The sequence below is a fragment of the Gavialis gangeticus genome, unplaced genomic scaffold (genome assembly GCF_001723915.1).
Source record: "Gavialis gangeticus isolate Ggan-Ray unplaced genomic scaffold, GavGan_comp1, whole genome shotgun sequence".
NCBI lineage: Eukaryota > Metazoa > Chordata > Crocodylia > Gavialidae > Gavialis > Gavialis gangeticus.
The window spans coordinates 55,111,421-55,136,830 of NW_017729024.1; the positions used below are offsets into that span (position 1 = coordinate 55,111,421).

The window sequence follows — 25,410 nt, forward strand, 5'->3', positions numbered from 1 at the left end:
CATGCTCTGTGGCTGCAGGGATTGCCATGCTTTCTTCGTGTTCCAGTAAGCTTTTATTTGGGGGGGGGCAAAAATCATAAAACAGCGATTTAAGTAGGTTCCTAAGTTAAGATGTTCTTGGAGCTTCTGGACAATATGCCTGGTGATTTGATGGGGTTGTTTGTGTAGTTTTGAGAACAGATTAGATAAACAGTTGTATAAGATAGATTAGAGATAAATGTTCCTGCCTTGAATATGGGGGTTGGACTAGATGTCCTCCTGGGGTCCCTTCCAGCCCTACTTTCTTATGATTTTCTATGAACTTTTCTGTTATAGAGCTGTAGGAGGGGACAAAATTACCGCAGTCAGAGACAGCAGAACGGAAATAACTTCAGAGAGTTCAAGATTTAGAAGTTCAGAGCTTTGAGCTAGAAAGGAGAGAGACTCCACAAGAATTATTGATGGAGCGGTTAAGAAAAGCTTATTCTCTTTTGTCTATCTATAAAAGTTGTAGTATGTAGTCCCATGTACAGTACCTCAGATACCTCAGGAGCTCCATCTGCTAGAGACAGCTGCTGAGCAGATGGAGTCCTTTTTGAAACAATTTCAAGACATAACAAAAAACAAGGATGAAAATCACTCACTAATGGATAGGAATGTCCTCTACCTCAGTCTGGTATCCTGGACACTACCAGATGCTTCTGAGAAGTGTGCCAGAAACTGCATTATGAATCAGGTATAGAATAAACTATCCGTACGAAGAGTTTAAGACCAGACAGACAGACGTGATCTTATGTCTTAAAAGAGCAAGGGGGCAACCATTTTGGCAGAAGTACCACATCTTCCTTAACTGCCACTCCAAACCTCTTCCACTGCCTGGTCTGCATTCTGCTTTCTGCTCCCTGCTGTACCTGCTGCTATGCTGCCTGTTCTCTTCCCAATCAGCCGTATGCCACCCCACACTACCTGCAGCACACGTGGTTGGCCACCCTTCTCTTAAAACATGAAGCTTCCTATTCCTTAACACTCATTATGTAAATTGGATGACTTCCATTAACCACAGAAACGTCTAATCTTTTTTGGAATCTTCTTGTTGAGGCCACGAGTCAAACCTCTTGTTCCTTATGTTAATTTCATGCATCTTAAGATGTATTACATTATAGTTTGCTGCCTTTCAACATCCCCTTGTTGTTGCATTCTGTGAAAGGGTATATACATTTGAATACTCTTTCATCTGACATCTGACAATAGTCAGACATGAGGACAGGGCATTCTGGGATTTATAATAAACCGCTAGCGACTACACAGTTACTGAGCGAAGTCCAATTCAGATGCATTGTGTTCTTGCCTGCTTTTAAAGAAATATACTGTGGTAATGTTATGCGCTAAGGGATACTGAAAGAAAAAGTAGTACCGTAAGTATGTAAAACAGTCAGGTCTGAAATATAATACTCAGCAAAAAAAGCTGTAACATCTGCAGGTGAACTATTAAATAGGACACTGCTTGTGAAATAAGTAGCACCTTATCAAGTGGAAAGCACGAGATTATCCCATAAAATTTATTACCAGGCCTATAAACTGTTTCAAATTGACATACAGATTTCCTAAAAATTAATCTCAGCCCCGGGTACTAAACCTTCTGTTTACACCCTGTTGCCCTGACCCTGGTCAAGATCTCTAAGGTTTACAGAATAACTTCGGAAAGGAACAAATCATTTTTAAACTATTCAAATAGTTGTATTTTCTCCTCCTTCTGCCCAGCAGAAATAGGAGTTAACAATACTGGTACATTCAATAATGTAGTACTGTTCAGTTCTCTAGATAAAACTTTGTTATACAAAGAATGTGAAAGATACCCTGTCCCAATAAATAAATGGTTTTATTTTCCACAGGATTAATCAACACTTGTTTCACAGACCTCAAACAAGGTCTGGAACTTTCAGATTGCCATCAGTAAATTGTTTCCTTGTCACTGGGTTTTATTCAACTGAGTCAGATTTTCCCTACTCCCTACGTAATTCATTCAAAATTAAGGAGGTCAAGAAAAGACTCTGTTACCATCTCAAATTACCGAGATCCTCTGTCAAGTCATTTTCCAAAGGAACATATACATATGGTTTCTGACAATCTGCAGACAAAAGCAAACAAGGGATTCTTTTCCTGAAGTTAACAAAAAGGTTTTAGTTATTTCACTATTTTTGCTACAGTCTGTTATTTTAGATATCATTATCTGTAATCTCCAACAGCGTAGCGGTGTTGATTTACAAGTTAGTAGATATTTTGCTTTCCAAAACTAGCTGAATTGTTCAGATGAGTTTTAAGCAGAGCTGCAGAAAATGAAGTTCAGAACCGAAAAACAAGCCACGCTCCACCCTGTTCACCATCTTTAACTGGCCAAAAGCAGTATTCACCTCACCTTAAAAGCAGTACCTGATGTCCTGCTTTCATAAAGTCTCTCTCTTTCCTGCAGTGTGGAAGTCTCAACCATGCCAAAGTACTTTTCAAGACCATTTTATACTCAACTTAAAAAAAAAAAGAATAAAAAAGGAATTACACTCTTACCTTTCAGCTTTTGCCCTTGAAAATTGCTTCCCCTAGGTCTGCCTGACTGCCCAAAAATAAGTTTCTAAAAATGGCCTAATTTTTTAAAGGGTCATCCCAACTCACTTTAGTCAACAGCAGTTGCTGAATTATCCACATTTGAGAAATAAAGCCACTACTATTTACACATAGCTGAATACATTACATTAGATTTCCACATTTGTACATTTTGGTCTGTTAGTCAAATGCCAATGATCAATTACACCAAACAGTTTAACACAGTGCACATTCATTTGTGCAGACTATTGTAAGAGAAAGTTTTTGTTTACTACACAAGAGACGTCTAGGTAAGGACGAGCTTGGAAAGAAGTTAAAACAGTTTAATTATAAAAGTCAAATTCAGAATGTTTGTTTTATAGAATTACTGTAATCTACTTCCAATCAAAACCAGCCTGTGCTTTTTCCAAGCAACAAAAAGATGGAACCAAATACTTACTTCTTGTGTGTCAGGTCTAAACCACTGTTTATTATTCCATCCACTTTTACATTTTTCTGTCCACAGATATTTCCATAACTGTCATATCCTGAAACCAATCTTGCAGCTGCTCCAGTGGCTATTGAAAAGCCACAAATGAACCCCTGGAAGGGAAGAACAGGAATTAACAATGCACTTCTTAAATGTTGTCACAAATGACAGACCAGCTGATGCATCACTGGCAATCCCTCACAGCGAAGGATGATTGTCTTCCATAATTTCTTTATCTGTGGGTCCAAAGGTGGCTGACAAGGCTGATCCAGCATCAACAGACTGTTGCAACTCGGGCATGTTTCCATATGGGGTGGGTCTCTCTAAATTCTTGATTCAGTCTGAGACACGCTGTTTCTGTTGCTCCCACTTGTCCACTTCCTATTGTTGTCATAAGATTTCAAAGTACTAAGATCCTTGCAGCAGACTCTCCTTGCTTCATTTTACAAAATTCCCTCCATTTAAAAGTGAAATGTCTAAGGCAGTCCAGAAAAACTATCACATGGCTATAAGTTTAACACACATACAAACTGAGATGACAACTCAGATTTTCTAAACATATTTGTTACTCAAGAGGACCAGAGCATACCAAACGCTTCGTAAAATCAGCATAAAACTAAATTCTTCAGAGTATTATTATTAATAACAGATTATTAACAGAAAGACATAAAGAAGAAACAAATGTAGTACAAATGATCACGTTTAGTATGTGCCACAGTAATTTTCAAGGCGTTTTGTTTATTTGAAGAGTTTTTTCTTCTTTTAGTCCACTAAGAATTGTGAGGATACAACAGGGGTGGCAAGGCCTTTTTAAAATAAGAGCCTTTTAAAGAAAGTACTCCACCTAGAAGAGGATAAACCCTGTCAGACTGACATTTCAAACAGAGGTAACCAAATGGAGAACAGAACAAAAATAAGTACAAGAATGCAAAAGGAACAGTTAGCATAGTCTAAAGCCAGAGATGGAGCAAAGTGGGAAAGCAAAACTTTAGAGAGCAGATACAAGGGTAATATCAGACACTTTCATCTTTCAGACCTCACACAGGAGAAACAGGTGCAAATGGAAACTGGAGGGGGATGAGGAGTTTATGCCATGAAAGCATCAATTATCTCTTTGAAAGTGATTAAGATAGCAAGATTCTGGAAAGGAATTGGGAGTCTTAAATTTGCTCTGGCTGTTCAGTGATACTATAGGAAGAAGACAGCTTGGAAATAGTGGCAGCAGGAATAAAAGGAACCAACACCTAAGAGCGTGGAGTTGTAAATGGAGATAAACAGAGGCAATTCAGAGGAGGCAGGTTCTTAGGAAGAACAGGGGGAGCTCTAAAAGTCATAGGAGCAAAACACAAAGCAGGGCTGAAGAAGGAGCAGTACTGAAGACTAGTTGATTGTCAGGGAAATTCCAAAGGGCAGGGAGAAAGAGAAACTGCTCTTCTCCTTACAGCAAACTGACTTACAAGTTAACCCTGAACAAAACTGAAGCAAGAAAAGAGGGAGTGAACAGTTATTACTAGGAATAATTTGAGATGATTTGCAGTATTTACCTTCAATTCTTTGCATCTCAAACAACAAGATCTTGTTCTTTTTAAGCAATACTTTCTTTTGTTTTCTTAACATAGGGCCATAATTTGGAAAAGAATCAGGATTCTCCTCCTATATACCTCATTTGATGGAACAAGGATATAAACTCAAGAAACTGTTTGCCACTGTCCAGTTTAAATTATTAGCATGTCATTCATCTATCACCTATACAAGGGACTCTGGTGAGAAAAGTTTTAAGGCAATGTACCATGCCAAAATGACAAATTTACAACTGCAGGTAGCAAAGTATGTGGAGACAGACATATTAGACACAGAATGCCAAAAACAGATGGGTAACAGTGATAACACCTTCAGTTAACAGCAGAGCATTTCAGGAAATGTCATGCACTCTGGGACCCAAAGATGGGCACATGTTATTGTGTATATGTGATTTGTATGGCTAAATACCATAAAACAGGCATACTAATTAAACATTTCTTCATTAAATATGGCCCGTAATATGCATTTGGGGGAATGCAAAGGGAAGTAGGGGAATAATCAATTTTTTCAATGAAGGGAGAAAGCAAAAAATGCCAGAAACTTGTAGGGGAATAAGTGAAAAGTAAATTATCTATGAGCCTGTAGTTCACTGTGGTGGCAAAATAAAGCTAATAAGTTTGCGATGCATATGCAGAAAGCAATCACTGTTTCTGGCATTAGTGAAGCCAGACCCAGAAGAGATCAGAACAAAACAAAAATAAGCAAAAGAATGCAAAAAGAACAGTTAGCACAGTCTAAAGAGAGTGGATAGAGCGCTCTATAATTCAATACAAGGAAACGGGGAAGAATCTAGACAACTATTTTTTTTTTTTTTTTTTTATTGCTACACTACACTAATTTTATAATTTGGCACTATGTCAGGAGGAAGTCAGGAGTTCTGGCAGGTAAGCAGGCCAGCCAGCCATAGAAGGCATTATGGTACTTCAGGTGGCATGGGAAGCAATTGGAGATGGGGGAATAAAGGCATTAACTGGATGCTTTTGCCAAGCATTCAACAGGGAAATACTTAAGGCTTGAGGTTCAAACTGCAATCTTTAGGTTTCAGAACAATCAACCTATTGAAATTAATATAACAGTTCATCGGTCTCAAAGCTATTATTTCAGAATGTCTACATTCTCAAGAAAATAACCTTTAAAGAACAAATAACTATGAAGTGATATCGTCATAAACATGCAGACTAGAAACTTGTTGTAAATGAAACTTTGGTTGAGAGGCAATTTCTGGGGGAAGGGATGTGTGGGCAAGAAACAGAGCCCATAGAAAATTTCAAAACCCTATTGAAGACCTCAAATCTTCAGGTACTAATACTGCAAAATATATTCTAGTGTTCTAGTTTCATGATTAATACTTTAATTGCCAACATAAGCTGGACACAACTATAAGTCACCAGTTTTGTAAACTCATAAAATCTCATATTTTCATACTGAGTTGAAGTTGAGCCTATGTAACAATATGAATCCTTCATGTTTTACTCACCATTCCAACACAGAAGAGGATGAACAGCAGCAGCCATGGTATATCTGTGCAGCTGCGATCCTCCAGAGGTTTCCATTCTCGTTTGGAGCTCTTGGATAAGAAAAAATGAAGACAGCAGTTACAAAGACAACTCAATTCAAACTTCTGCTTACAGCAAAAAAATTATACAGGAAGCAATTCAACAAAGTACTAACATTCAACTGGGATTACCTTTAGAATACATCAGCTACCTTAGATACAGTATAATAGAATAAAAGTTGCATTAAAGCTAGCGAAACTATGAAGCAACTGGTCAAGGTAACTTCTCAATTGGTAATGAGAACAGCAATTTGCCAAGTAAATAAAAGCGAAGAAGCTGTTTTATTTATTCCTATTTCTGGATTTTACAGAAAAGGGAAGTTGGCATGACCACCCAAGCAATTAGTACTACTAGGCCCCTGACACACATTACATTTAAGATGTGATTAACAGGCTAATTGTGCCTTAAATAGCAATCCAGCCACATATTAAAGTCAATCTGAGGCATGATAATACAGGCAATGAGCCACAAAGTTATTCCACATAAAACATGTAACAACTTAATGGCTCATTTGTATCACGCCTTAAACTGAATGTGTGGCCAGTTGGGGCTGATCTGGGCCAGACCCAACACTCATCTGAGTGTCTGGATCTACCACTGGCAGCCCAAGGGTCCAGGACATAGTTGTACCCTACCCAATCAGGCTACAGACAGAACCAGTCACTGCATCCCAGACCTGCACCAAACCCCCAGAGGCAGGTGAGGAGTGCAGTGAGCTCATCAAGGCATGTCTCTCTGATCTTGGGCTAACTGCAGTCTGGACCTTTAAAAAGCATGTGTGTAACTGAGCTATAAACATGCTTTTTTGACATACCCCAAACCAGGGGACTCTGGGATCAAGGAACCTCTCTTCAGTCCCGAGGTCCCCATACATGGGAACCTTCAAAAACAGCATGTGCCAGTCAGCTGGCCAGTACTCCTGGTTTTTATACGTCTCCATGCCCTGGAATCCAAGACCCTGCATGCTGCCCAGCAGTACACCACATGCAGTTTTTACCCATCCCCTGCCATAGGGACCCCAGGATCAGGCTACCACAGTTCCAGATCCAAGCTCAGTCCTTGGCCCCAACTGACAATCAGCTGATTGTCACCACCCGGGTTTTGACTTGCTGGTGCAGGGGGAGCCTAGGATCATAATTCTGGGCTCTGCCCCCTGTACTAGCAAGTAAGGTGCGATTGGGATCTAAATCCCAATCCCAAAAATCACACATTCTGCCATGCACATGTGGCATGGCAGGAGGCGCAATTGTTGGGATTGAGGATTTGATGTCACCACACCTTAAAGCGAATATCTGTCAATGGCCCTACTTCCTGTACTCTTGCAAGGCTGCTTCTGTGCACTTCCCAGGAATTTGCTTTCCCTGGAGGATAAAAAAGGTAAGCTTTTCACAAACTTGTTATGTTCTGAACACCAATGGCAGGTGTAACAGTACAGGACAGGCAGAAATAACATAAGAAATACCTATGAACAGTCCTCTGTCTGCAAGGAGTAGGTTAGTTGTGCAATTCAACAACTCAAGTGAGTGGCATGTAAAAATCAACAGTGCTAACTTGAAGGAAGGAAGATTTTCTGGATTTAAACAGTTAAAATGCTAAAAAAAGTCTACTGTAGTCTCACAAGACAGAAGATATCTCAATGCATAAAGAAGGCATGATTAAGATTTTGCACTATAAGAATGGTTTGTCCACCTTCCACAAGTGGATGCATCCTGAATTTGGGATTCGTTTTTTGTTTTTCTTTAATCTTTACCAGATAGTAGCATGATTAGTACAATATTTTAGATTTCTGTTTACTATGATTGGGTTTTTTATTTAGATCCTACTGCTTGCTATATCCTTCTACGGAAGTTGAAGACAGAAAATGTTTCTCTGAAAACTACTTACATTGATTCAGTGAGGACACTTACCACACAACACAGATGCTACTGTGGAGAAGTTGACAAGGGGGTGGGGAGAGGGAGAGTAGAGTATAAACTGGAAGTAAATGAAGATTCCCACCAAAACTCTAGTAGAGAGAACTTCTCAAACAATTAAAGTGATTATGATATGCTCCTGAGTTCCTTGATTCAGCTGAAAAACTTGAATAGGTGGCTATAACATGCCAATACTGAGCTAAAGCAAATTTTTGTTGGCGATCGCCATCCCCAGTACCTAGTTTTGCAGATTCTGGGAAAGTACAAAAAGTCTACAGGAAAACTGCTGCATTGGTAACCTGAAATGTGTTTGTAAGATGGTGCTTAGTATCCATCATTTCACTTTTAGTTTAATCCATAAAAACAAGTATACCTTTACAAATTAATAAAGCTACAAACCAGGTACAATATGAATGAGATCCATCATACTCCTTATTGCCCATTCAAACTGCAGGTGCAGGATGAAATGAAATGTCATTACAATGGTAAATTCTTATCTGACAATATTTTTTCAAACCTTTTTAGATTAGCCAACCTGAATGTATAGGTCCTCTAATCAGGAGCCAGTAACAGGAAAAGAATAAGATCTTCGGATCAATGCTCACTGCAAAGGTAGCTGGCTGGCTGTCCCCACCTCAGAGACCGGGACTCTAAGAAAATTCAATTTGTAGACTAGAACTGTCGGATGCCCCAGCTGTAGGAATGCTATTATCTGTAACTCAACTTCAGACCATAAGCAGGGAAGAGGACCTTTAAAAAGAAGACACAGCCACACACCTGCCTTTGAATGTTAACATCTATAGAGCGCACCTATGACAGTGCTAGTGACATGAATCGGTAAAGATGCCAAGGGGCTGCCTTTTATGCCGCTAAAGGAAAAGCATCTCTATTGAAAGGATCTTGTGAAGCAAGTGATGATGATGATAAAATAGAACCAACTTTACTCAAATTTACATACCCAAATGGACAAACAAAACACACTGAAATAAATAGGAAGCAGGCTGAATTATGATTGCTATACCATGCTGATTAAAAAAACATGTAGGAATATGTACACAAAACAACAGGCTTCATAATCAGAGATGAGGATGAAAAGTCTCTGTCTTGCTCTGGTGATCCCCAAGGCATACCTACAAAGAAAGGTCTTTAATGGTTTGAAAAGTCATTGTCAGATGCTCTAAAAGAACATTCTCTCAACTTTCAGATGGCAACTCCTAGAACTACTGGAAATGGTTTTGCTTATTTAATAGTTCAACAAAACACAGGAGTATGTATTATGAACCTTCATATTTCAACACAGGATCCTCAAGGTTCAGGCACCACTGCCAAAACTTAAAAATACAAAACTACAAAAGCCAACAGCTGCTATACTTCATTCCCCATCACAAAATTCAGTTAGAAAAAAGAACTGAACACCCGCATCCCTGACAAAACAACGTCTATTGTGACCCCTCAAACAAATGCATCTTGCTCAATCTTTTCAATACACCCTAGACCTCACAAGATCTAGGTCGCTTTAAACTATAAAGAAGTGAGGGAGAAAAGCTCAAGAGACAAAAAATTCTCATGGAATATGCTTTACAAACAGTTCCTGTCTCTCATCCATGCTCTAGTGCAAGTACCTCTGCTGACGGCAGCCATAGCAAAAATGATCTCAAGCAAGAGACAGCTTTAGTGGTTCAGCCCCTAAAAATGACTTGACAGATGACATTATGGGATTCTATATTCTGTCACTGATTTCTATAGCAAACACACATTTTTTTTAAATTTGCATTTTTCTAGTTTCTCTCTCAAATTCACCTCTTGGCTCTGAGAACCAAGATCGTTTCTTTTAATTATATTCATTACTCATCGCTAAAAGTAGTAGTATGCTTTCAGGCCAAATTATACCCTCACCTAAAACTATGGAACCCAGATGTCTTTTGATCATACCAACTTTTCACAGCTAACATTTACATTAAGACTGGCACAAATTATATTGCAGCAAGGCTAGCAAATCATATGCTCAATATTCATACAAGTGCACTTCAAAGATCCTGGCTTTGCTAAAACTAATTTTCCCATGGACAGGCAATACCAACAAAATAAGCAAAATAAACTGATGAGTTCCATCAACAGCCACACCTTAGGTTAGGATAGTCCTGTGAAAGCAGCAGCAGTGGTACTATGATAGGCAGGTTTTATCTTTCTGAATGTACCACCCAAAAAAGAAATCCTGTAAAAGGATTTTTAAAAAGCAACTTTGGAATAACCCTGACAAGGACTAAGAATATATAACCTCCTGCAGCTATCAAAAATAATCAATATATATACATATATATATATAAAGTCACTGGACAAGAATCCATATTTCAAAAGGAAATCTGAAACAAGTAGTTAAGAGCACACACAGGTGAATTAAGTTTGTGACCATATCCTTTATTTAGCCCCTGAACTGAGTTAAAATGCATCACTGATATTTACAACTCCACAAAAGCTCAGTTACAAAGGAAGACTTGAACTTGCAGACATTTAATACTGCATTACCACTAGTGATACTTTGTGCAACTAATAATCTGCTTTCCAACCCTTAATGTAACATCCAGGCTGCAGATCCACTGTTCTGGGATGCAGAGCTAGAGTATTTTGCTTATGCCTGTGCCAGGCAGCTTCCACCTGCACCTATGCTCCCTCCACCTCTCATCACCAGGGATATGGGTTTTCTGTTTGCTGCAGAAAAATGTGAATTTTCTCACTTGAAGGAGAAAAACGCAAATTTTCCTCTTCAAAGGAGAAAACTGCTGGAAACCTCAGGTTTCCCCTTACAGGCTGGCAGCTTTCCAGCCTGCAAGGGACTAAAGAAAAGTGAAATCCAAGGGAGGGGGCGGCATGTGCACACACGCACACAGCCAGCATAGAGCCAGGCAAGGTGGTGGGAGCAGCCCTGGCAGCTGCATGAAAGTAAGTCTACATGGGGCAGGGGTTGGAGGGCCAGGGCATATGAGAGAGTGTGCGTGCATGCGTACGTGCAAGGTGGCCAGGGCAGGTGCCTGCTAATGCTGGGGAAAGTGTATTAGTGCTGCAGCAGGGGGCAGTGCCTGCCCCTCCAGCAGAGGAAGGGGGCAGGACAGGCAGTTCAAGGGGCAGGGGCTGCATGGCCAGGCTGGCAGTACCAGGGCCAGTGCCTGTGCTCACAGGGGCAGGACGAGCGGGAGACACTGCAGGGGGCGCAGGTGGGCCGTGGCCAGGCCGTCTGGTACAGCGCAGGAGCCCTAGCCCAGGGAAGAGGGTACCACAGGCCTCCCCTTCTCCCTTCAGCCTGCACCAGGGCCTGACTCTCTCTGCCAACACCCGCACAAGCCAGAGCTGCCATGCTGCAGCCCAGGGAGATGGGGGCAACTGGGGACCCCTCCAGCAGGGCTCAGGAGAGCAGGGAGCTATGGGTCAGGAGTGAAGGGCACCGGCAGGGCTGGGGGGAGCTGTGGGTCAGGAGCAAGGGACACCGGTATAGGCAAGGGCCAGGCATCAGCATATCAGCTTGGCTCAGTGCCACAAAGCAGCAGGGGAACAGCTGAAGTTGGACCTGCAATCTGGTAAGTGAAGGAGGCAGGGGGAGTTCTGATTTTCCATGATAAAAGAAAAACAAATCAAGCAACAAAATATATAGGTATTTAGAATTAATTTTATTATAACAATTAAGGCACTGATAGGCTTCCAAACTGCCTTAAACATGGATTTCCAGGCTTTAATCAGAGAATTTGAGATCTTTTTTATTTTATTTTTTAAATCAGAGAGAACCAGGATCACTGCTCATTACACTCCTGCTCCCCAGCAGCTTATAAGAAGCTGCCCCAGGGCTGGAAAGCAGGGGTAAGGCAGCTGCAGCACATACGCAGGCAAAGCTCCTTGGCCCGTGTCAGACTGAAGCCATGTTGTTCTGGCCCACAGCTTGTGAAGGTTGCCAGGTACTGCCCTTAACATATTACGGTTGAGATCTCATAAACATTCAGATCATGTACACATGATCTGCTGCTAAGAGTTGTCATGGTTTTTTACACAGGCTTTTTTCCACAGTTGCCACCTCGCCCCATGGCAGAAGCCAAGCCAGAGGGAGGGTGGGCTCCTGGGTCCACTGAAGGTCAGCATGGGGTCCCTGAGCTGCCTTCCTCCCCCACCACAGCAACCTTAACATATCACGGTTGAGATCTGATAAACATTCAGATCATGTATGCATCTCAAAAGGCATATGCTACGCAAAAGTCTATGCAAATGCTTTCTAGCCTAAACTATGTATGCTCAAGCATACCACAAATGAAATATTTGGTTACCACAAGGTCTAACAAACATTATAATTGTGTTTGTTCTGCAGTCTGGAAATATCAGCACTTTTTGCTTCTATCATAACTGAAGCACTATCAAAATCACATCTGACAAGCTTTGTCCGCAGTCCTCAATCAGCATTTCTACTGATTTCAGCCTTCTAGACAGATTAACACTTCTTCAGCATTTGCTGATGTAAGAGGCATACAGATAAGCTATGACAAAACTGATATTTTTGCCCTATCACTTACCCCAATAACAATTCCCTTTTAAAATAATGGAGGGCTCACAATTTCTGTTCTACTAACTTGCATAAGATGCTGTTATTAAACAAGCTCAGAGTCTTGCTATGCAGTTATAGCTGTATGGAAAGCTTGAGCTGGGAACCCCTCAACTTGAGAGTGCAAGCAGAAGAACATTTATCACAAAAAGCCCTCCACTTCGCAGCCTATTTTCTCATCTCAGTTCAAAACAGGCCTGTAATACTGACCAGAAGGACACACAAGGATCGCTCACTCAAAGCAAGACTCTCATAAAACACTTGCCACAAGTCAACCTCCTATGCCCATGTTTAAACAAGTGTGATATCAAGGAGCAGGAAGGATACCCACAGGGAGCCAGTGACAAATGGAGCTGCTGGGTTTTCAAGAATTTTGAAATGCAGGCTACCTTAGGGGCTTCAAATTAGGCTTCATGAGCTTTTGAGGATAAAGGTGCCTAATAAAAAGCAAATTCCATTAAAAGCAGCTTTTTAGAGACTGCTAGTAGATCTACCCTGCCTTCTACTTCCACTAACAAACCCAGCAATTATCGTTGTTTGAATTAACAGCAAAAGGTGCCCTGTGAAAGAGATGCACAATTCAAAATAAGGCAAGACATGTTTCTTATATAGATGCATGCAGCCATACTACAGACATTTTTTAAAAATTTCAAACAATTTGCATTACCAACCAATGTCAGTTGATTTTTTGTTCTCCCTTTATTCCCTCCCCCACCACTCACTTGCAATATCTTGTGAAATTGCAAGTCTAGACCTGCCTTGAGTATTTTTAAAGCCTTTTGCTTCAATTTATTTCCAGTTTTTGTGCCACCATTGCCATCTTCATTCATATTAGCATTCTGTTCACGTTTTAATTCTGATGCAATCACACCTAAAAGCCCCCACTTTTTGTACTAGGCACCATCAACCATAAGAAACCATTTATGCCCCAAAGAGTTTATAATCCAAGTGTAAAATTACAAGAAGCAGAAGAACAGAGACAGGGGGCACAAAAAGTAACACTGAGATGAGCACAGCACATTAAAAAGGGGCCAGGATACAAACTGTCTAGGCCTGTGATTCTCAACCTTTTTTGTACCAGGACCCATTTGTAAACAATGGCCAGTCACAGATTCACAGAAGTTTAGGGCTGAAAGGGACTTCGTGAGATCATCAGGTCCAGCCCCCTGCTCTGGGCAGGAAAGACTGATGGGGTCAAATAACCCCAGCAAGGTGTGCATCCAGTCTCCTTTTGAAGATCTCCAGGGTAGGTACCTGCACCACCCCCGCTGGGAGTCTATTCCAGTCTGGTCACACGAACCATGAAGAAGGTTTTTCCTTATATCCAATCCGAAATCTTTTTCTAGGAGTTTCCTGGTTTTCTCCCAGGGCATTTTGGTGAATAGTTAGTTTGCCTAGCCCCTGATGCTCACTTCCGATATATTTGTAAGCTATCACCAAATCCCCCCGAAGTCTTCTCTTTTTCTAGGCTGAACAGTCAAATATCTGTCACAGCCTTTCCTCGTACGGTTTGCTCTTCAGGCCTCTAATCATACAATTGGCTCTTCTCTGGGCTCTCTCTCAAGCTTCACCACGTCCTTCTTGAAGTGTGGCACCCAGAACTGGACACAGGAGTCCAGCTGTGTCCTCATCAATGCCAAGCAGAGCAAGTAAATAACTTCCCTAGTTTTGCTTGAGATTCATCTATTGATGCATGCCAGCATATTGTATGCCCTGCTAACTGTAGCATCACACTGGTGGCTCATACTCATTTTAGGGTCAATTATGGCCCCCAGGTCCCTTTCAGATGTGGTGCTAGCTAGAATGGCACCAATGAGCCTGTAAGTTTATTGCAGATTTTTCCTTCCCAGATGGAACACTTGACACTTCTCAGTGTTGAACAGCATCTGGTTCTGGTCCACACATTTAACTAATCTGTCTAGTTCTGCCTGGATCGTTGCCTAGTCCCAACCCAATAAATACTTTAAGTAGAAAAAAGCCCCATGGCCTTGCCAATGCCCCTCACTCCCAACTCGCTTCCCCCAGGGCCTAGTTCCCCAGTATGCGGGGCAGGGGGTGAATGTGTGGGGTGGGGGGTCCCAGGCAGCCCCGTGCAGGCTGAAACTCTGCCACCCTGCAAGGGAAAAGCCATGGTTTCCCACATTTTTCTCCTTTAAAGGAGAATCCATTTTTAAAGTTTGTTAGCGACCCTTTCATATTTTCTTGCAACCAACAGGTTGAGAAATGCTGGTCTAGACAGCATTTATAGACAAAGCAGCAGAGATGAGATTTAAATGGTTGACAATGTGGTAGATTTTGCAAACTTCTACAGATGTTTCCTCCCAGCAACAGAAGGGGACATATGTAAGAAAGCATGAAGGTACCATTACAAAGGCTGACAACTACAGCGCAAGATGATAGGTAGGTTGAGACAGACCGTGAATGGATTTGAGTGAAGATCCAGTTTGCGCTTGTGGTGATGAAAGAAGGTAGAGCAATGCATAAAGAAGGGAGCGTTATGACTGAAAGAGATCTTTTTTGCACTGCCAAAACCAAGTGGAACAAGGATGGAAGTTGTCAAGACCAAAGAGGAAGCAATTTGAAAAACTAAATAAAGGGTCTGAGGTGCATCAAGTCTTACAAATGTAGTACAAAAAGCAGCAGAAAGATTAAGATGCTGCCTGAATCAAAGACAATCTTTAAATTCTGGGCCTGAACAATAGGAAGAATGGTGCTATGCTGTAACTAAAAGAGGAGGGGGAAAGGGTTGAAAGAAGTTTAAATACATTTTTGCCCAAATTGAGTTAAGCTGGCATCAATATAGTTGCAAGAAGGTAAAAGAAGATCAGACCAAGAACTGAGTTTGCACAGATGGACATAGGCAAGAAAAAAAATGGAGTAAATCTACAATTAGAACACAAGTAAGTTGAAATCACACCACCCATAGACAGGATCTGAAAGAAAAAACAAAGGGGACCCAGAATGATGGAGTCTGGTGGGAACCAGAGAGAAAGATAAATAAAGGGTAAGGAAGATCCCTCAAGACGCCAAGGGCTCCTATATACATGCAAGGAGGCTGCTCCAATGTGCTGTAATTAGTGTCAGAGAAGACTCGATTAATCAAGATTGCTGGAGTGTGGTAATTACCACATTCCAGCAGACTACAGCATCACATGAACCAATGTCCCCATGCTGAAAAATGGTGGCGGGGCACTTTAAACTAAAGCTCCTTCAACAAGCTTTAGGTCAAAGCGCCCTGCTGCCATTTTTCAGCACAGGGATGCTAATACACATGATGCTCTGGGCACTCAAAGCTGTGCTAATTAAAGTGGCCCCCACCCCGCTTCCCACAGCATGTCTGTCAATGCCCCGACTGCAGCCATTACAAGGGTTAAAGGAGGACACTAGGGACACGTCCCGACTAGCACTCACATGCAGGGGCGTGCATTTCCCGCGGGACAAAGAGCAGTGGCACATATTTATACCACTGCTATTTGTCCCCAAGTATGTCCCTGTATATGCACTCTAGCATGTGGCAAAGTGAGCCGGGTGGGGTAGAGGAGGCTGGGCCAGCAGCCTCACCTGGGATCCTTCCAGGGCAGCAGCAGCACGGAACTAGCTGCTCACAGCCTGGCTTGCAGCAGAGTGTGGCTCTGGCCATCCAGGCTCTGGTTTTTGGTGGTATATGCTGCTGCCATGTGTGCCATGCTGCTTTTTTTTTTTAAATGGCAGGTTTTTTTTGACACTGGGTACTTGTGCGCTGCGTGCAGTTTGCAGCGCTTCTAATGGGTTTGAGGGGCTGCAAAACGCATGTGCCCGTTCATCAGGATGTGCCCCAGAAGAACAGTCACAACAGCTAAGGCAAGGCAAGATTTCAGGATGACAACTACAGTCAAAAATGTCAAAAGCATCTGACAGGTCAAGAAAGAAAAAAAATCTGTCCTGTTTTGATCTGTGCCATTCTGGACGCGCCAATGGCCTGCACAGATGATACCTTTACACCAGAGTTAAAATAAAAAAATAAAGAAGTAGTGATGCAGAACAAAAACCCACAAACCATAGTAACTTCTCCTAAAACTATGACGAATTTCAGTCAGGAGAAAAATCTACCCATCTTAGGTGCATCTATTTAAGTCTTATCTGCCTGCTTCCATCTTATAATAGCCTGTTTGTCTTTAGCCACTAGCTACCACCTGCTCTTCAACACCTGGTGGTGAAGCACATTAAAAATTGACCTCCTGTGTGAAGCTAACCTGAAATAGCTACACATTTGCCCTGTCCTTATCCTGGTATACTTGACACTGGTATACAAAACCAATGTAAAGTACAGCAGGGTGTTTGGTACTCCATGCCCAAACACTAAAATTGTTTCTGGATGAAAGCGATGTTCAAGAGCTTCTGGTAGGTACAAAACAAGGATTTAAAATGTTCATTGTCATTGCTACCATGTAACTGCATTGGCAGTCTTACTTGCAGGATCATATTCATCTGTGATTACTGAAGTGGAATATTGGATCACTGTTTCATTAAATGGTATATTAAATCTTGAAGACTGTAGAGAAACAGAGTTTCCACACTTTTACAGATGAACACAAATCCTTTGATCTTGCCACTGAACTGTTAACATTGCTATTCTTTCTTTTAAAACAAAAATGATTCTCTTAGAGTCTTTAATATTTACTACAATTAGGGTAAGAAATTGCCACTTAAAGAATCTGATGCTGAAGATGGAAAAAAAATAAGCAAATTAGCTTTCATGCAAGTCAATGTCAAAGCTCTGCCACATGTCATAAGGTTGATTCTAGCAAACTGATTCCTACTTATTTTTGCAGCCTCTTCCCACTTCCTTGCTTCAACAAGGAATTCCTTCCATTATCTGACCTATCCAGGTGCCTGCAACTGTGCTCATACCTCTTTTCTCTGGACTTTGACAGTTTTATAATTCTGTAATTATTGGCTAACAGACATCGTTATGTTCTGATCATTGCTGTTATATTTTAAGTTTAGTCAAAGCATTCAGACAGATAGCAATTTTTGGCACCAAGAGCTTTCATTTCTGCAAATAAGCGACAAATATGAAAGAATGGGAAAAACTACAGAAAACAGTAAAGACCCAGTGGGTTTTCTCCAAACTTGGGGGGAGGGGGGAATTCTTCATCTTCCTAACCGTTTCTGCTTTAAAGAGTCAAATACCAATTTCAGAATCTTGTTCTGCTATTTTCATGGTCACTCAGAAAGCTCCACAGAGGCACCCTATATAATCATCTCATTCTGCACAGCAATTTCAAACCCATTTAAACTATTTCCACCCTAAAAAACTACTTTGACATCAAACTAGGGGATCATTTAAATGTGGCCTTTACAATTATGAAGCCAACCAATTATAAAACACTAAAAGACATGTGAACTCTGGCTGCAAAAACCTGAAAATATGGGGAAATGATTTGAGGATTTAACATGCATTATCATCCAAAAAATGTTACTAGGGTTTTGGCATGACAGCAGCTGAATGAGTATTTGTATCTACAATAGTTTTAATGCTTCTTAATAGCAACCATGTCTATAACTTCACAAATGTGGCATCATTGTTACAGGGACATGACCAAATCAGGTACATATTTAACAAACAAACAAACTGCAACTTCCTAACGTATGTTACTAGCACCTAAAATTACTTGTGCTGAAATAATGTCTGATGTCACCACTTACTTAATTTTACTTCCAGCAGAGGGTGGATAATGAAATAACCTTGAAAATTTCATTTTATTGTCAGTGCTACTCAATTTCACCTGTACTAACAGGGTGCTACAAAGCTGGGTTGCAAACATTGCAAGAAAATTGTATTTGTTTAATAAAAGACAGATTCTTTGGAGGGGTTTTAAAGAGCCATTGGGAACACCGCTATTGATGTTATAATTTTAAGTAGCAAAAAAATACAAAACGTAAGCCTTAGAACCACTTTCACCCAAGTGCATTCCCTTGAAATCCACTATTATATTCTGTGACCTTGATGTGGCATCTGGCTTCAAAACCTGGATGGAAAAAGCTGAATTCCAGGAGAGTAAATGGGAATGATCATTGTTGGAGGCAGTCTTTGAATATGCAGCTCCAGGGACTCAAGAATGCCAGGGCAGACAATACCAACAGCCACAGTGCAGACACAGTATTAACATGCAGGGATTTAAAAGCCTTCTTATTCAAGGGGACTAAAACCTTTCCTATGCGATTGCCATTATGTGCTGCAGAAACTAAAAACTCTCAGGCTAGGGACAGACATTACACATAAACCAGTTTAAGTGATCAGAAACTGGTTTAAACTGTAATAGAACAGATGTTCAGTGCACATAAACCAGTTTAAAAATCACTGAAACTGGTTTGAGATAAATCTGGTTGAAGGTAGTATCAGACTTAACTGATCTGGGTCAAACTAGTTTATCCAAGGTCTGCCCCAGACCCCCTGCTGGTTTAAAATAAACTAGACTCCCCCAGCACCCTGGCATACTCTCTAGGCTAGCCAGGCCTCTTGGCTTCACAGCAGAGCTGGCCCCTCCTCTCTGCTCCCTGCTGCAGTTCCCGTATAGCCTTGCAGACACAGCAGGGTATGCCTGGATTTCCCCTGACCTACTGCCCCCTCGCTGCTCAAGCAGGACTCCCCTCCTCCCTCCCTCCCGTCTCCCACAGCATAGACCCCAACCCCACAGACCCTAGGCATGTGGTATACTAGCTAATGCCCAGAGGTGTCTATGTGCCTCAAAATTTCACTGCGGCAGGCAGACAGAACAGTGCCCACTTAGGGCTTTTTGGAGCTAATCAACAGGTCAGCTGGCAAGCTGTTTACGAAGAATTTGAACTATTGGAGAGAGCCTGTTGTTTTGCTGATAAACACTTATCAGACCCCTGCTGGTCTGCTTGCATGTCAGTTTGCTGCAGACAGTATAAAGAAACAGGGAAAGGAAGACTGAAAAGCTCTCCATCATCAAAATATGAATGCACTGCACACACCCCCTTGCCTCAGAGTACTGGCCTGAGGCTAGGGGCTGGCAACAGTCCCACCCCTTGAACAGCAAGCAGGAAAAGCCTATGATGGTGCAGGCAGACCTCCCTAATCAGAGCGAATCCTGCCAGGGCCTGGCCATGCCCCCCTCAACTCAGTTCCTTGCAGAAGGGAAGGGAGGACTGCTCTAGTGCCCTCCAGCTTCTAGGTTGAGCCACTGCAGGCATGTGCCTGAATTTCCTCAGTCCAGAGAGAAGGTCTGTCCAGTTACAAACCAGTTCAGCCTAGCTAGGTTAGGCTAACCCGCAAAGACTGAATCAATTCAGGCTCAGGTTTTTTGTATGTCCCTAGCCTCAAAGAACAAGAGCTGTGCCCTTATAGTTTTGAGGAATATTTTCCAACTTAGAGGTTTAACTGATTAAGCAATTCAGAGTGACAATGCCAATGAACTCATCGCTACTTAGGAATAGACACATGGGAAAATAGGGCAGTCTTCATTAAGGTTATTTCTGTTTTCTTTTTACGGGAAATGTACAGAGAGCATCCTGGTATCTTCTTTTAGAAGTGTGCTAAGGATCTGGCATCTTTCATCCACTGAAGGAGGACGTTTTGGGAAGGGAGCCTATTTCTTGGAAGAAGGTTCCAATTAGCACAGCAGAAGGCTGAGCTTGTATACAGGGCCCATCACACTACCAACTGCGCCAGCAGGCAAGGTGCAATTAAATATAGGTATTCTTCCCCTGTGTTCAGTTAAAAAATGTCTACTTAAAATAAATTTTTAATTTATTTTTGAAGTGTTCATCAACATATTCATCTGTATTATTTTTTCCCCCCAAGTAAAGCTAGGGCATAGATGCTTAGCACTGTATCCAACTTTCAGCAACCCAGAAGAAAGAGTCTACCAGTATATCTTTTACCTTAAGCAGTGGTGATTATAAAAAAGTTCAATATTTTACTTGCTTGATCTACCCTGTACTTAATCTTTACACAGCAGAATCACATGGAGACGCAGTGACTGCATAGACTCTCTCTAAAGCCTAGCATTTCATTACACTCAACATTATATCTCCCTATACATATTCTCCTTTAATTATCACAAACCTTGTTTTTTAAAATAAGCTAGCAGTAGTCACGTCCTTCCTCCTCAAACAACTTGTATTTACGTTTTCTTCCACTGTTCCAAGTAAGAGTAAGAGCCTGAATCACCAACTCTAGGCATCAGCAAGTTCAGGTTCTTGGTTACAGTAATGTGTAAGCATCCTGAAATTATGGTGTGGAACACAAAGGAAAAAGCAACAATCACCTTAAGCAAAACTAGTAGCTGAATCTCTGACAGCAACTGCAGAAGGCAGAATGTCTTCACCTCCTTGCATTAAAAACATTAGGCTGCAGGGGGAAAAAAAACGGAAATATTTTGCACCACAAAAAAGGGAAAGTGCTCCCTACTGACCATGGATATATTTGGTAGTGGTATCAAATTAAGTTTACCTTGCCCCATAAAACACCATGCAAGACCACAATTACTATACAAAAAAAGAAAGCTGAGACAGCAGAAGACTTGTATAAACATGAGAGAGCTGCTAAACAAAGACTGATACAATCAAGCATGCGAAACCTCAGAATACAGGGGTTACACAAAACAATTTGCTAAGTGGTTTTCCACAAAGCATGGGCTAATTTTTATTCAGCCTGATTAAAGAAGCTACCAAAAAATGCTACCATACAAACAAAAATAGAGGCCAGTTTTAAAAATTCAGGTCCTTTATCCTCTGAAGAGACTCTCCTTGACAATCTAATTATAAAAAGCTTTATTCATTAGCTTTTAGGGAACAAAAGAGACTACAATTACTGTAGGACCATAGACATCATGAGTCAGTTCCTAAAATAAAGCCACACATGCTCAGATAAAGACAGTTGAAGGGGAAAGAAGCATCTCAACTAAACTGCTTCAATCTATAGAGTACACTGAGCTCACAGTATAAGGATTTAAGTACTCAAGGCAGTCCTGAAATGGTGAAAGCTATTTGCAGTTCACGATCCCAGCAACTCTTAATCCCTTCCTTAAGATTTATTACAGTAATACCTTCAATTTATGTAGTGTTTTCTCATTTTTAAAGCACCACACAGATCTGTGCTAATTAGAAACCTCCCCATATCTGCCTACATCAAATGCAGGCAGTATTATCTCAATTTTACAGATAGTAAAGACAGGACAAAGCAGTTAAAGCTAAGCCATGCAATGATCATCAGATCACAGATGAGATTTAGTCTATACTATAAATTATAGCTGTCTCAGCAAAATCTCCTAATATAGATGTAGCATCCACTGGCAAAAATGAACTACAGCTGGTATAAGCTATATCAGTTTTCCAAGCAAAGCAAGCTGTACCTAAGTGATTTGTTATTGACAAAATGAAAACTATAAAAACAAAAGTCACAACCTTACTAGATATTGTATCAGCACAGTTTTCTGGTGTTTACTTGGCCTTAGTCTACAGCCTATGCAAGCAAACTACTTTTAAACATACATGACTGTAGCATGTTGGGGTCCCAGGGGTGGCTGCGATGCCCCCTCCTGAATCCACCATCATGCCCCGCTCCGCCCCTAGGGCACCTTTCCATCTCACCTGCCATGCCTTGATGGTAAATAATGATAAATCGGGAGGCTGCCCACGAAACTTTGCTTGGCCCAGGTTCCACTGAACTCCCACTAGGGTCCCCAGCACCCTTCATCTTCAGGCCCCTCACTAGGCCCCTATAGTCCACTGTGCCCAGCAAGGTACCCAAAGCCTAAAGGCTAATTGCATGGCTCCAAATCCTGCCCTGCACCACACCCCATCACTCACAGATGTTACTGTAATGTTGTTCCCTCTGTCAGGACTTTGGCCTCCTCAGCCTCCACCCCTTTAATCTTGCTAGGTCCACTAAATTGGACCCGACTCTGAGGCACTAGGTCTCACTTGTCCTTTCTGGTCACTGGGCCCCTGGACCCTGTGTGTCTGCACCCCTTTGGCACCAGGCCCCTGTCTCACTGCCACCTTGCACACTCTGCCCACTCTGGGCTCAGTAACTGCTTAAGCCTGGAGCCTGAACCTGACAAGGCTCAAGGCTATCGCGTGCCTCTCAGGCACTAAAGCAACCTCCTTAACCACCCCATCCCAAACCTCCATTATAAACGCAACATAAACACAAGCTCCCAGGCTATAACATAAATCACAACTGTGAAGGTAGCCCTCTGCCCCTTTAACATGGCAAACCTTAAGAACAATAATCTAAGAATACAAACAACCTTTATGCAGATTCTTACCAAGAAACATAGGAATCCCTGGGCCAGAGAGAAGTAAAAAGGAGCAGAACTCTGCAGTCTAGTGACAATGACATTGAGTGGGGAGTAGGGAGTCCAACATTTCAGTTCCACCCCCCTGGAACTGTTTAATATAAAATACAGCAGCAGCCCTTATGGCATGAACTAGAACCTAGAGCACCCCCTCTCAGCTGAGTGCTCTAGAAATTAGGGCAAGGAGTCATGCTCTGGCACAGTGAATCTTGAATTGCTTATAGCACAGTGAAAAGTCTTCAACAGGAATGGTAAGGACTGCTTGCTACCCAGGCTGTGGACTGTTATGGCCGCCAGCATGGAGCTGATGCCAGAGCTGTGGAGCCCCGCACAGCTGTTTGCAGCCTGTCCACTGCTTGCTGCAGCTGCCCAGAGCCCAGGCTGGCTACAAACAGCTGTGCCAGCCTCCAGAGCCCAGTCACCAGCTCTGTGCCAGGACAGGGGGAGAGACTGGGGTTGTGCTGCCTCAGGCCCCTCCCCCACTGCCTGCTCTGAGGCATGTGTGCAAGTACCAGTACAGAGCCTGGCGCAGCTGTTTGCAGCCGGCCCCGGCTCTGGGTACCTGCTGCCAGCTGGGAGCCTGGGCTGGGGGGCACAAGCAGGGCATCCTGCCATGTACCCCCTTGCCCTCATTTTGTTCTTCTGGCACACCAGTACTTCAGCACCTTCCATAGTAGGCACTGTGGGGTTTTTCAGCACTCTGACCAAAAAACGTTGCCTACCTGTCCTAAAGGCTAGCTGGGGGCAGATTTCTACACAGCTTGCTAGCTGTTCTGAGATGTCAAACTCTCTCCCTACATTGCAGAGGGAACCAAAGAGCTCAACTTGAGTCACTGGATCATACTCAGAGTGCCAGGAACACTACATGTGCACTTTAATGTGCATTAACCTATTTTAATGTACATTAAAGCATCAAAAAAGTGCACAAAAAAGTGCTTTCATTAACATATATTAGAACAGGCTCATGCACTTTCCTAGTGCTTCTCAATGGAAGTACTAGATTTAATGCACATTACCAAAACTGCATCAGTGAATGTATAGATGTGTCCACTGGGTGTTAGTATATGCCTAACCTTCTAGCACTTGGGCCCTTTACTAGATCCAACTCTATGAGCCCTGCCATATCTTTAAATTAAAGCTGGATAGGGACCATCTATAAAGTTGTTACCCATTTTCAAGCACCTACATTGTAGCTGGTTGGCTCTTTTTATAGTATAATTACTTTGCACGAGTGGCTGGTCTAAATTTATTGCACGATTAACCAGCTAATTGCATAATATATTTAACACATGGCAGGGACCTAAATGACAAAATATCACACCTGTTCTACAAGGCTCTCCCACTAAACAGGTATAGGTTCTGCATGCCCATAAACACTTAACTTTGGCTTCAAGGAATTGATGGTGCAATACTATTCTGAAACTGTTCAGAAAACAAAATGAATGACTTGCACTGTGCTCCTCTTCAGAAACTAAGCAAATCCGTAATTCAACACTCCTGTACTTGTTATTTCATTAAAAGTTCCCTTACTGCTTGCATTTTATTTACAAGTTTTTAATACATTTAAATAGTTTAGAGCACATGATCTGACACTCAAAGATTAACTTATCACTGATGGCATAATATGGCTTTAAAATACACAAATTCTTAGTTAGAATCTGAGTTTATCTGCCATATAATCAGAGTCTTGTATGCCATACTTCACTCAGCCTTTGTAGTCAATTCACACTGAACACAGATTCTAAGGCTCATTTGTTATTTCATTCTGTAGGAGAGTAAAGAGCAACCTTCTCTTCTATTATAACTATACCTATCAATTACCTCAAAACCTAATACTGATTAGTCGGTAGTCCAGCCTACCAGCTGATATTTGAAAGGAACAAAGTCCTATTAATAGGAAAGGAACATCTTTAACCCCCACAAAATGTACGTGCGAAGAGCTTCACTTGAAATTAGCAAGCATTTTGCTAGAAGACACTACTGTTCATAAATAAAGATATTCCACATAAGTGACAGATAACAACCACCAGCTTATGGGCATACCACTTTTGATATTCATTTTATATTTCTCAAGGACAATTTCTAATATTGACCTAAATGCAAATAAAGGACATTCTATTTTTAATATCTCTGCAGTTACTAAACAAACCTCTCTCATTAAGTGATTCAAAATTAAGTTAGCATAACCCAGAACCTTTTCTTTCATTTTTACAAGACTGTAAATCCCAAATATATTTTTATATCTTAGAATAAAACACTATACTCAACTGAAAGTAATCTACAATTGCTTCCAAATAGATTTTAAACTTTGCTGAAAAATGAGATTAAGAAAAAAATAGCTTGACAGAACTATCAAATTAGAGACCTCAGAATGCCACCACAAAAAAAAAAAAAAAAGCTATCCCCCTATGCACTCCCCTAAAGT

General features: G+C 41.5%; 1 protein-coding gene across 1 annotated transcript in view; it reads right to left on the bottom strand.

Moving 5' to 3' along the window:
* Window positions 1-7,147, bottom strand: part of SLC44A1 (solute carrier family 44 member 1) — a 119,917-nt gene extending 112,770 nt beyond the window's left edge. The window contains exons 1-3 of the mRNA XM_019518204.1: window positions 6,998-7,147; window positions 6,105-6,248; window positions 3,017-3,159 (exon numbers count right to left, since the gene is read on the bottom strand). Coding sequence (XP_019373749.1) covers window positions 3,017-3,159; window positions 6,105-6,248; window positions 6,998-7,147 — 437 coding nt within the window. The remainder of the gene's footprint in view (window positions 1-3,016; window positions 3,160-6,104; window positions 6,249-6,997) is intronic.
* Window positions 7,148-25,410: the final 18,263 nt, after the last annotated feature.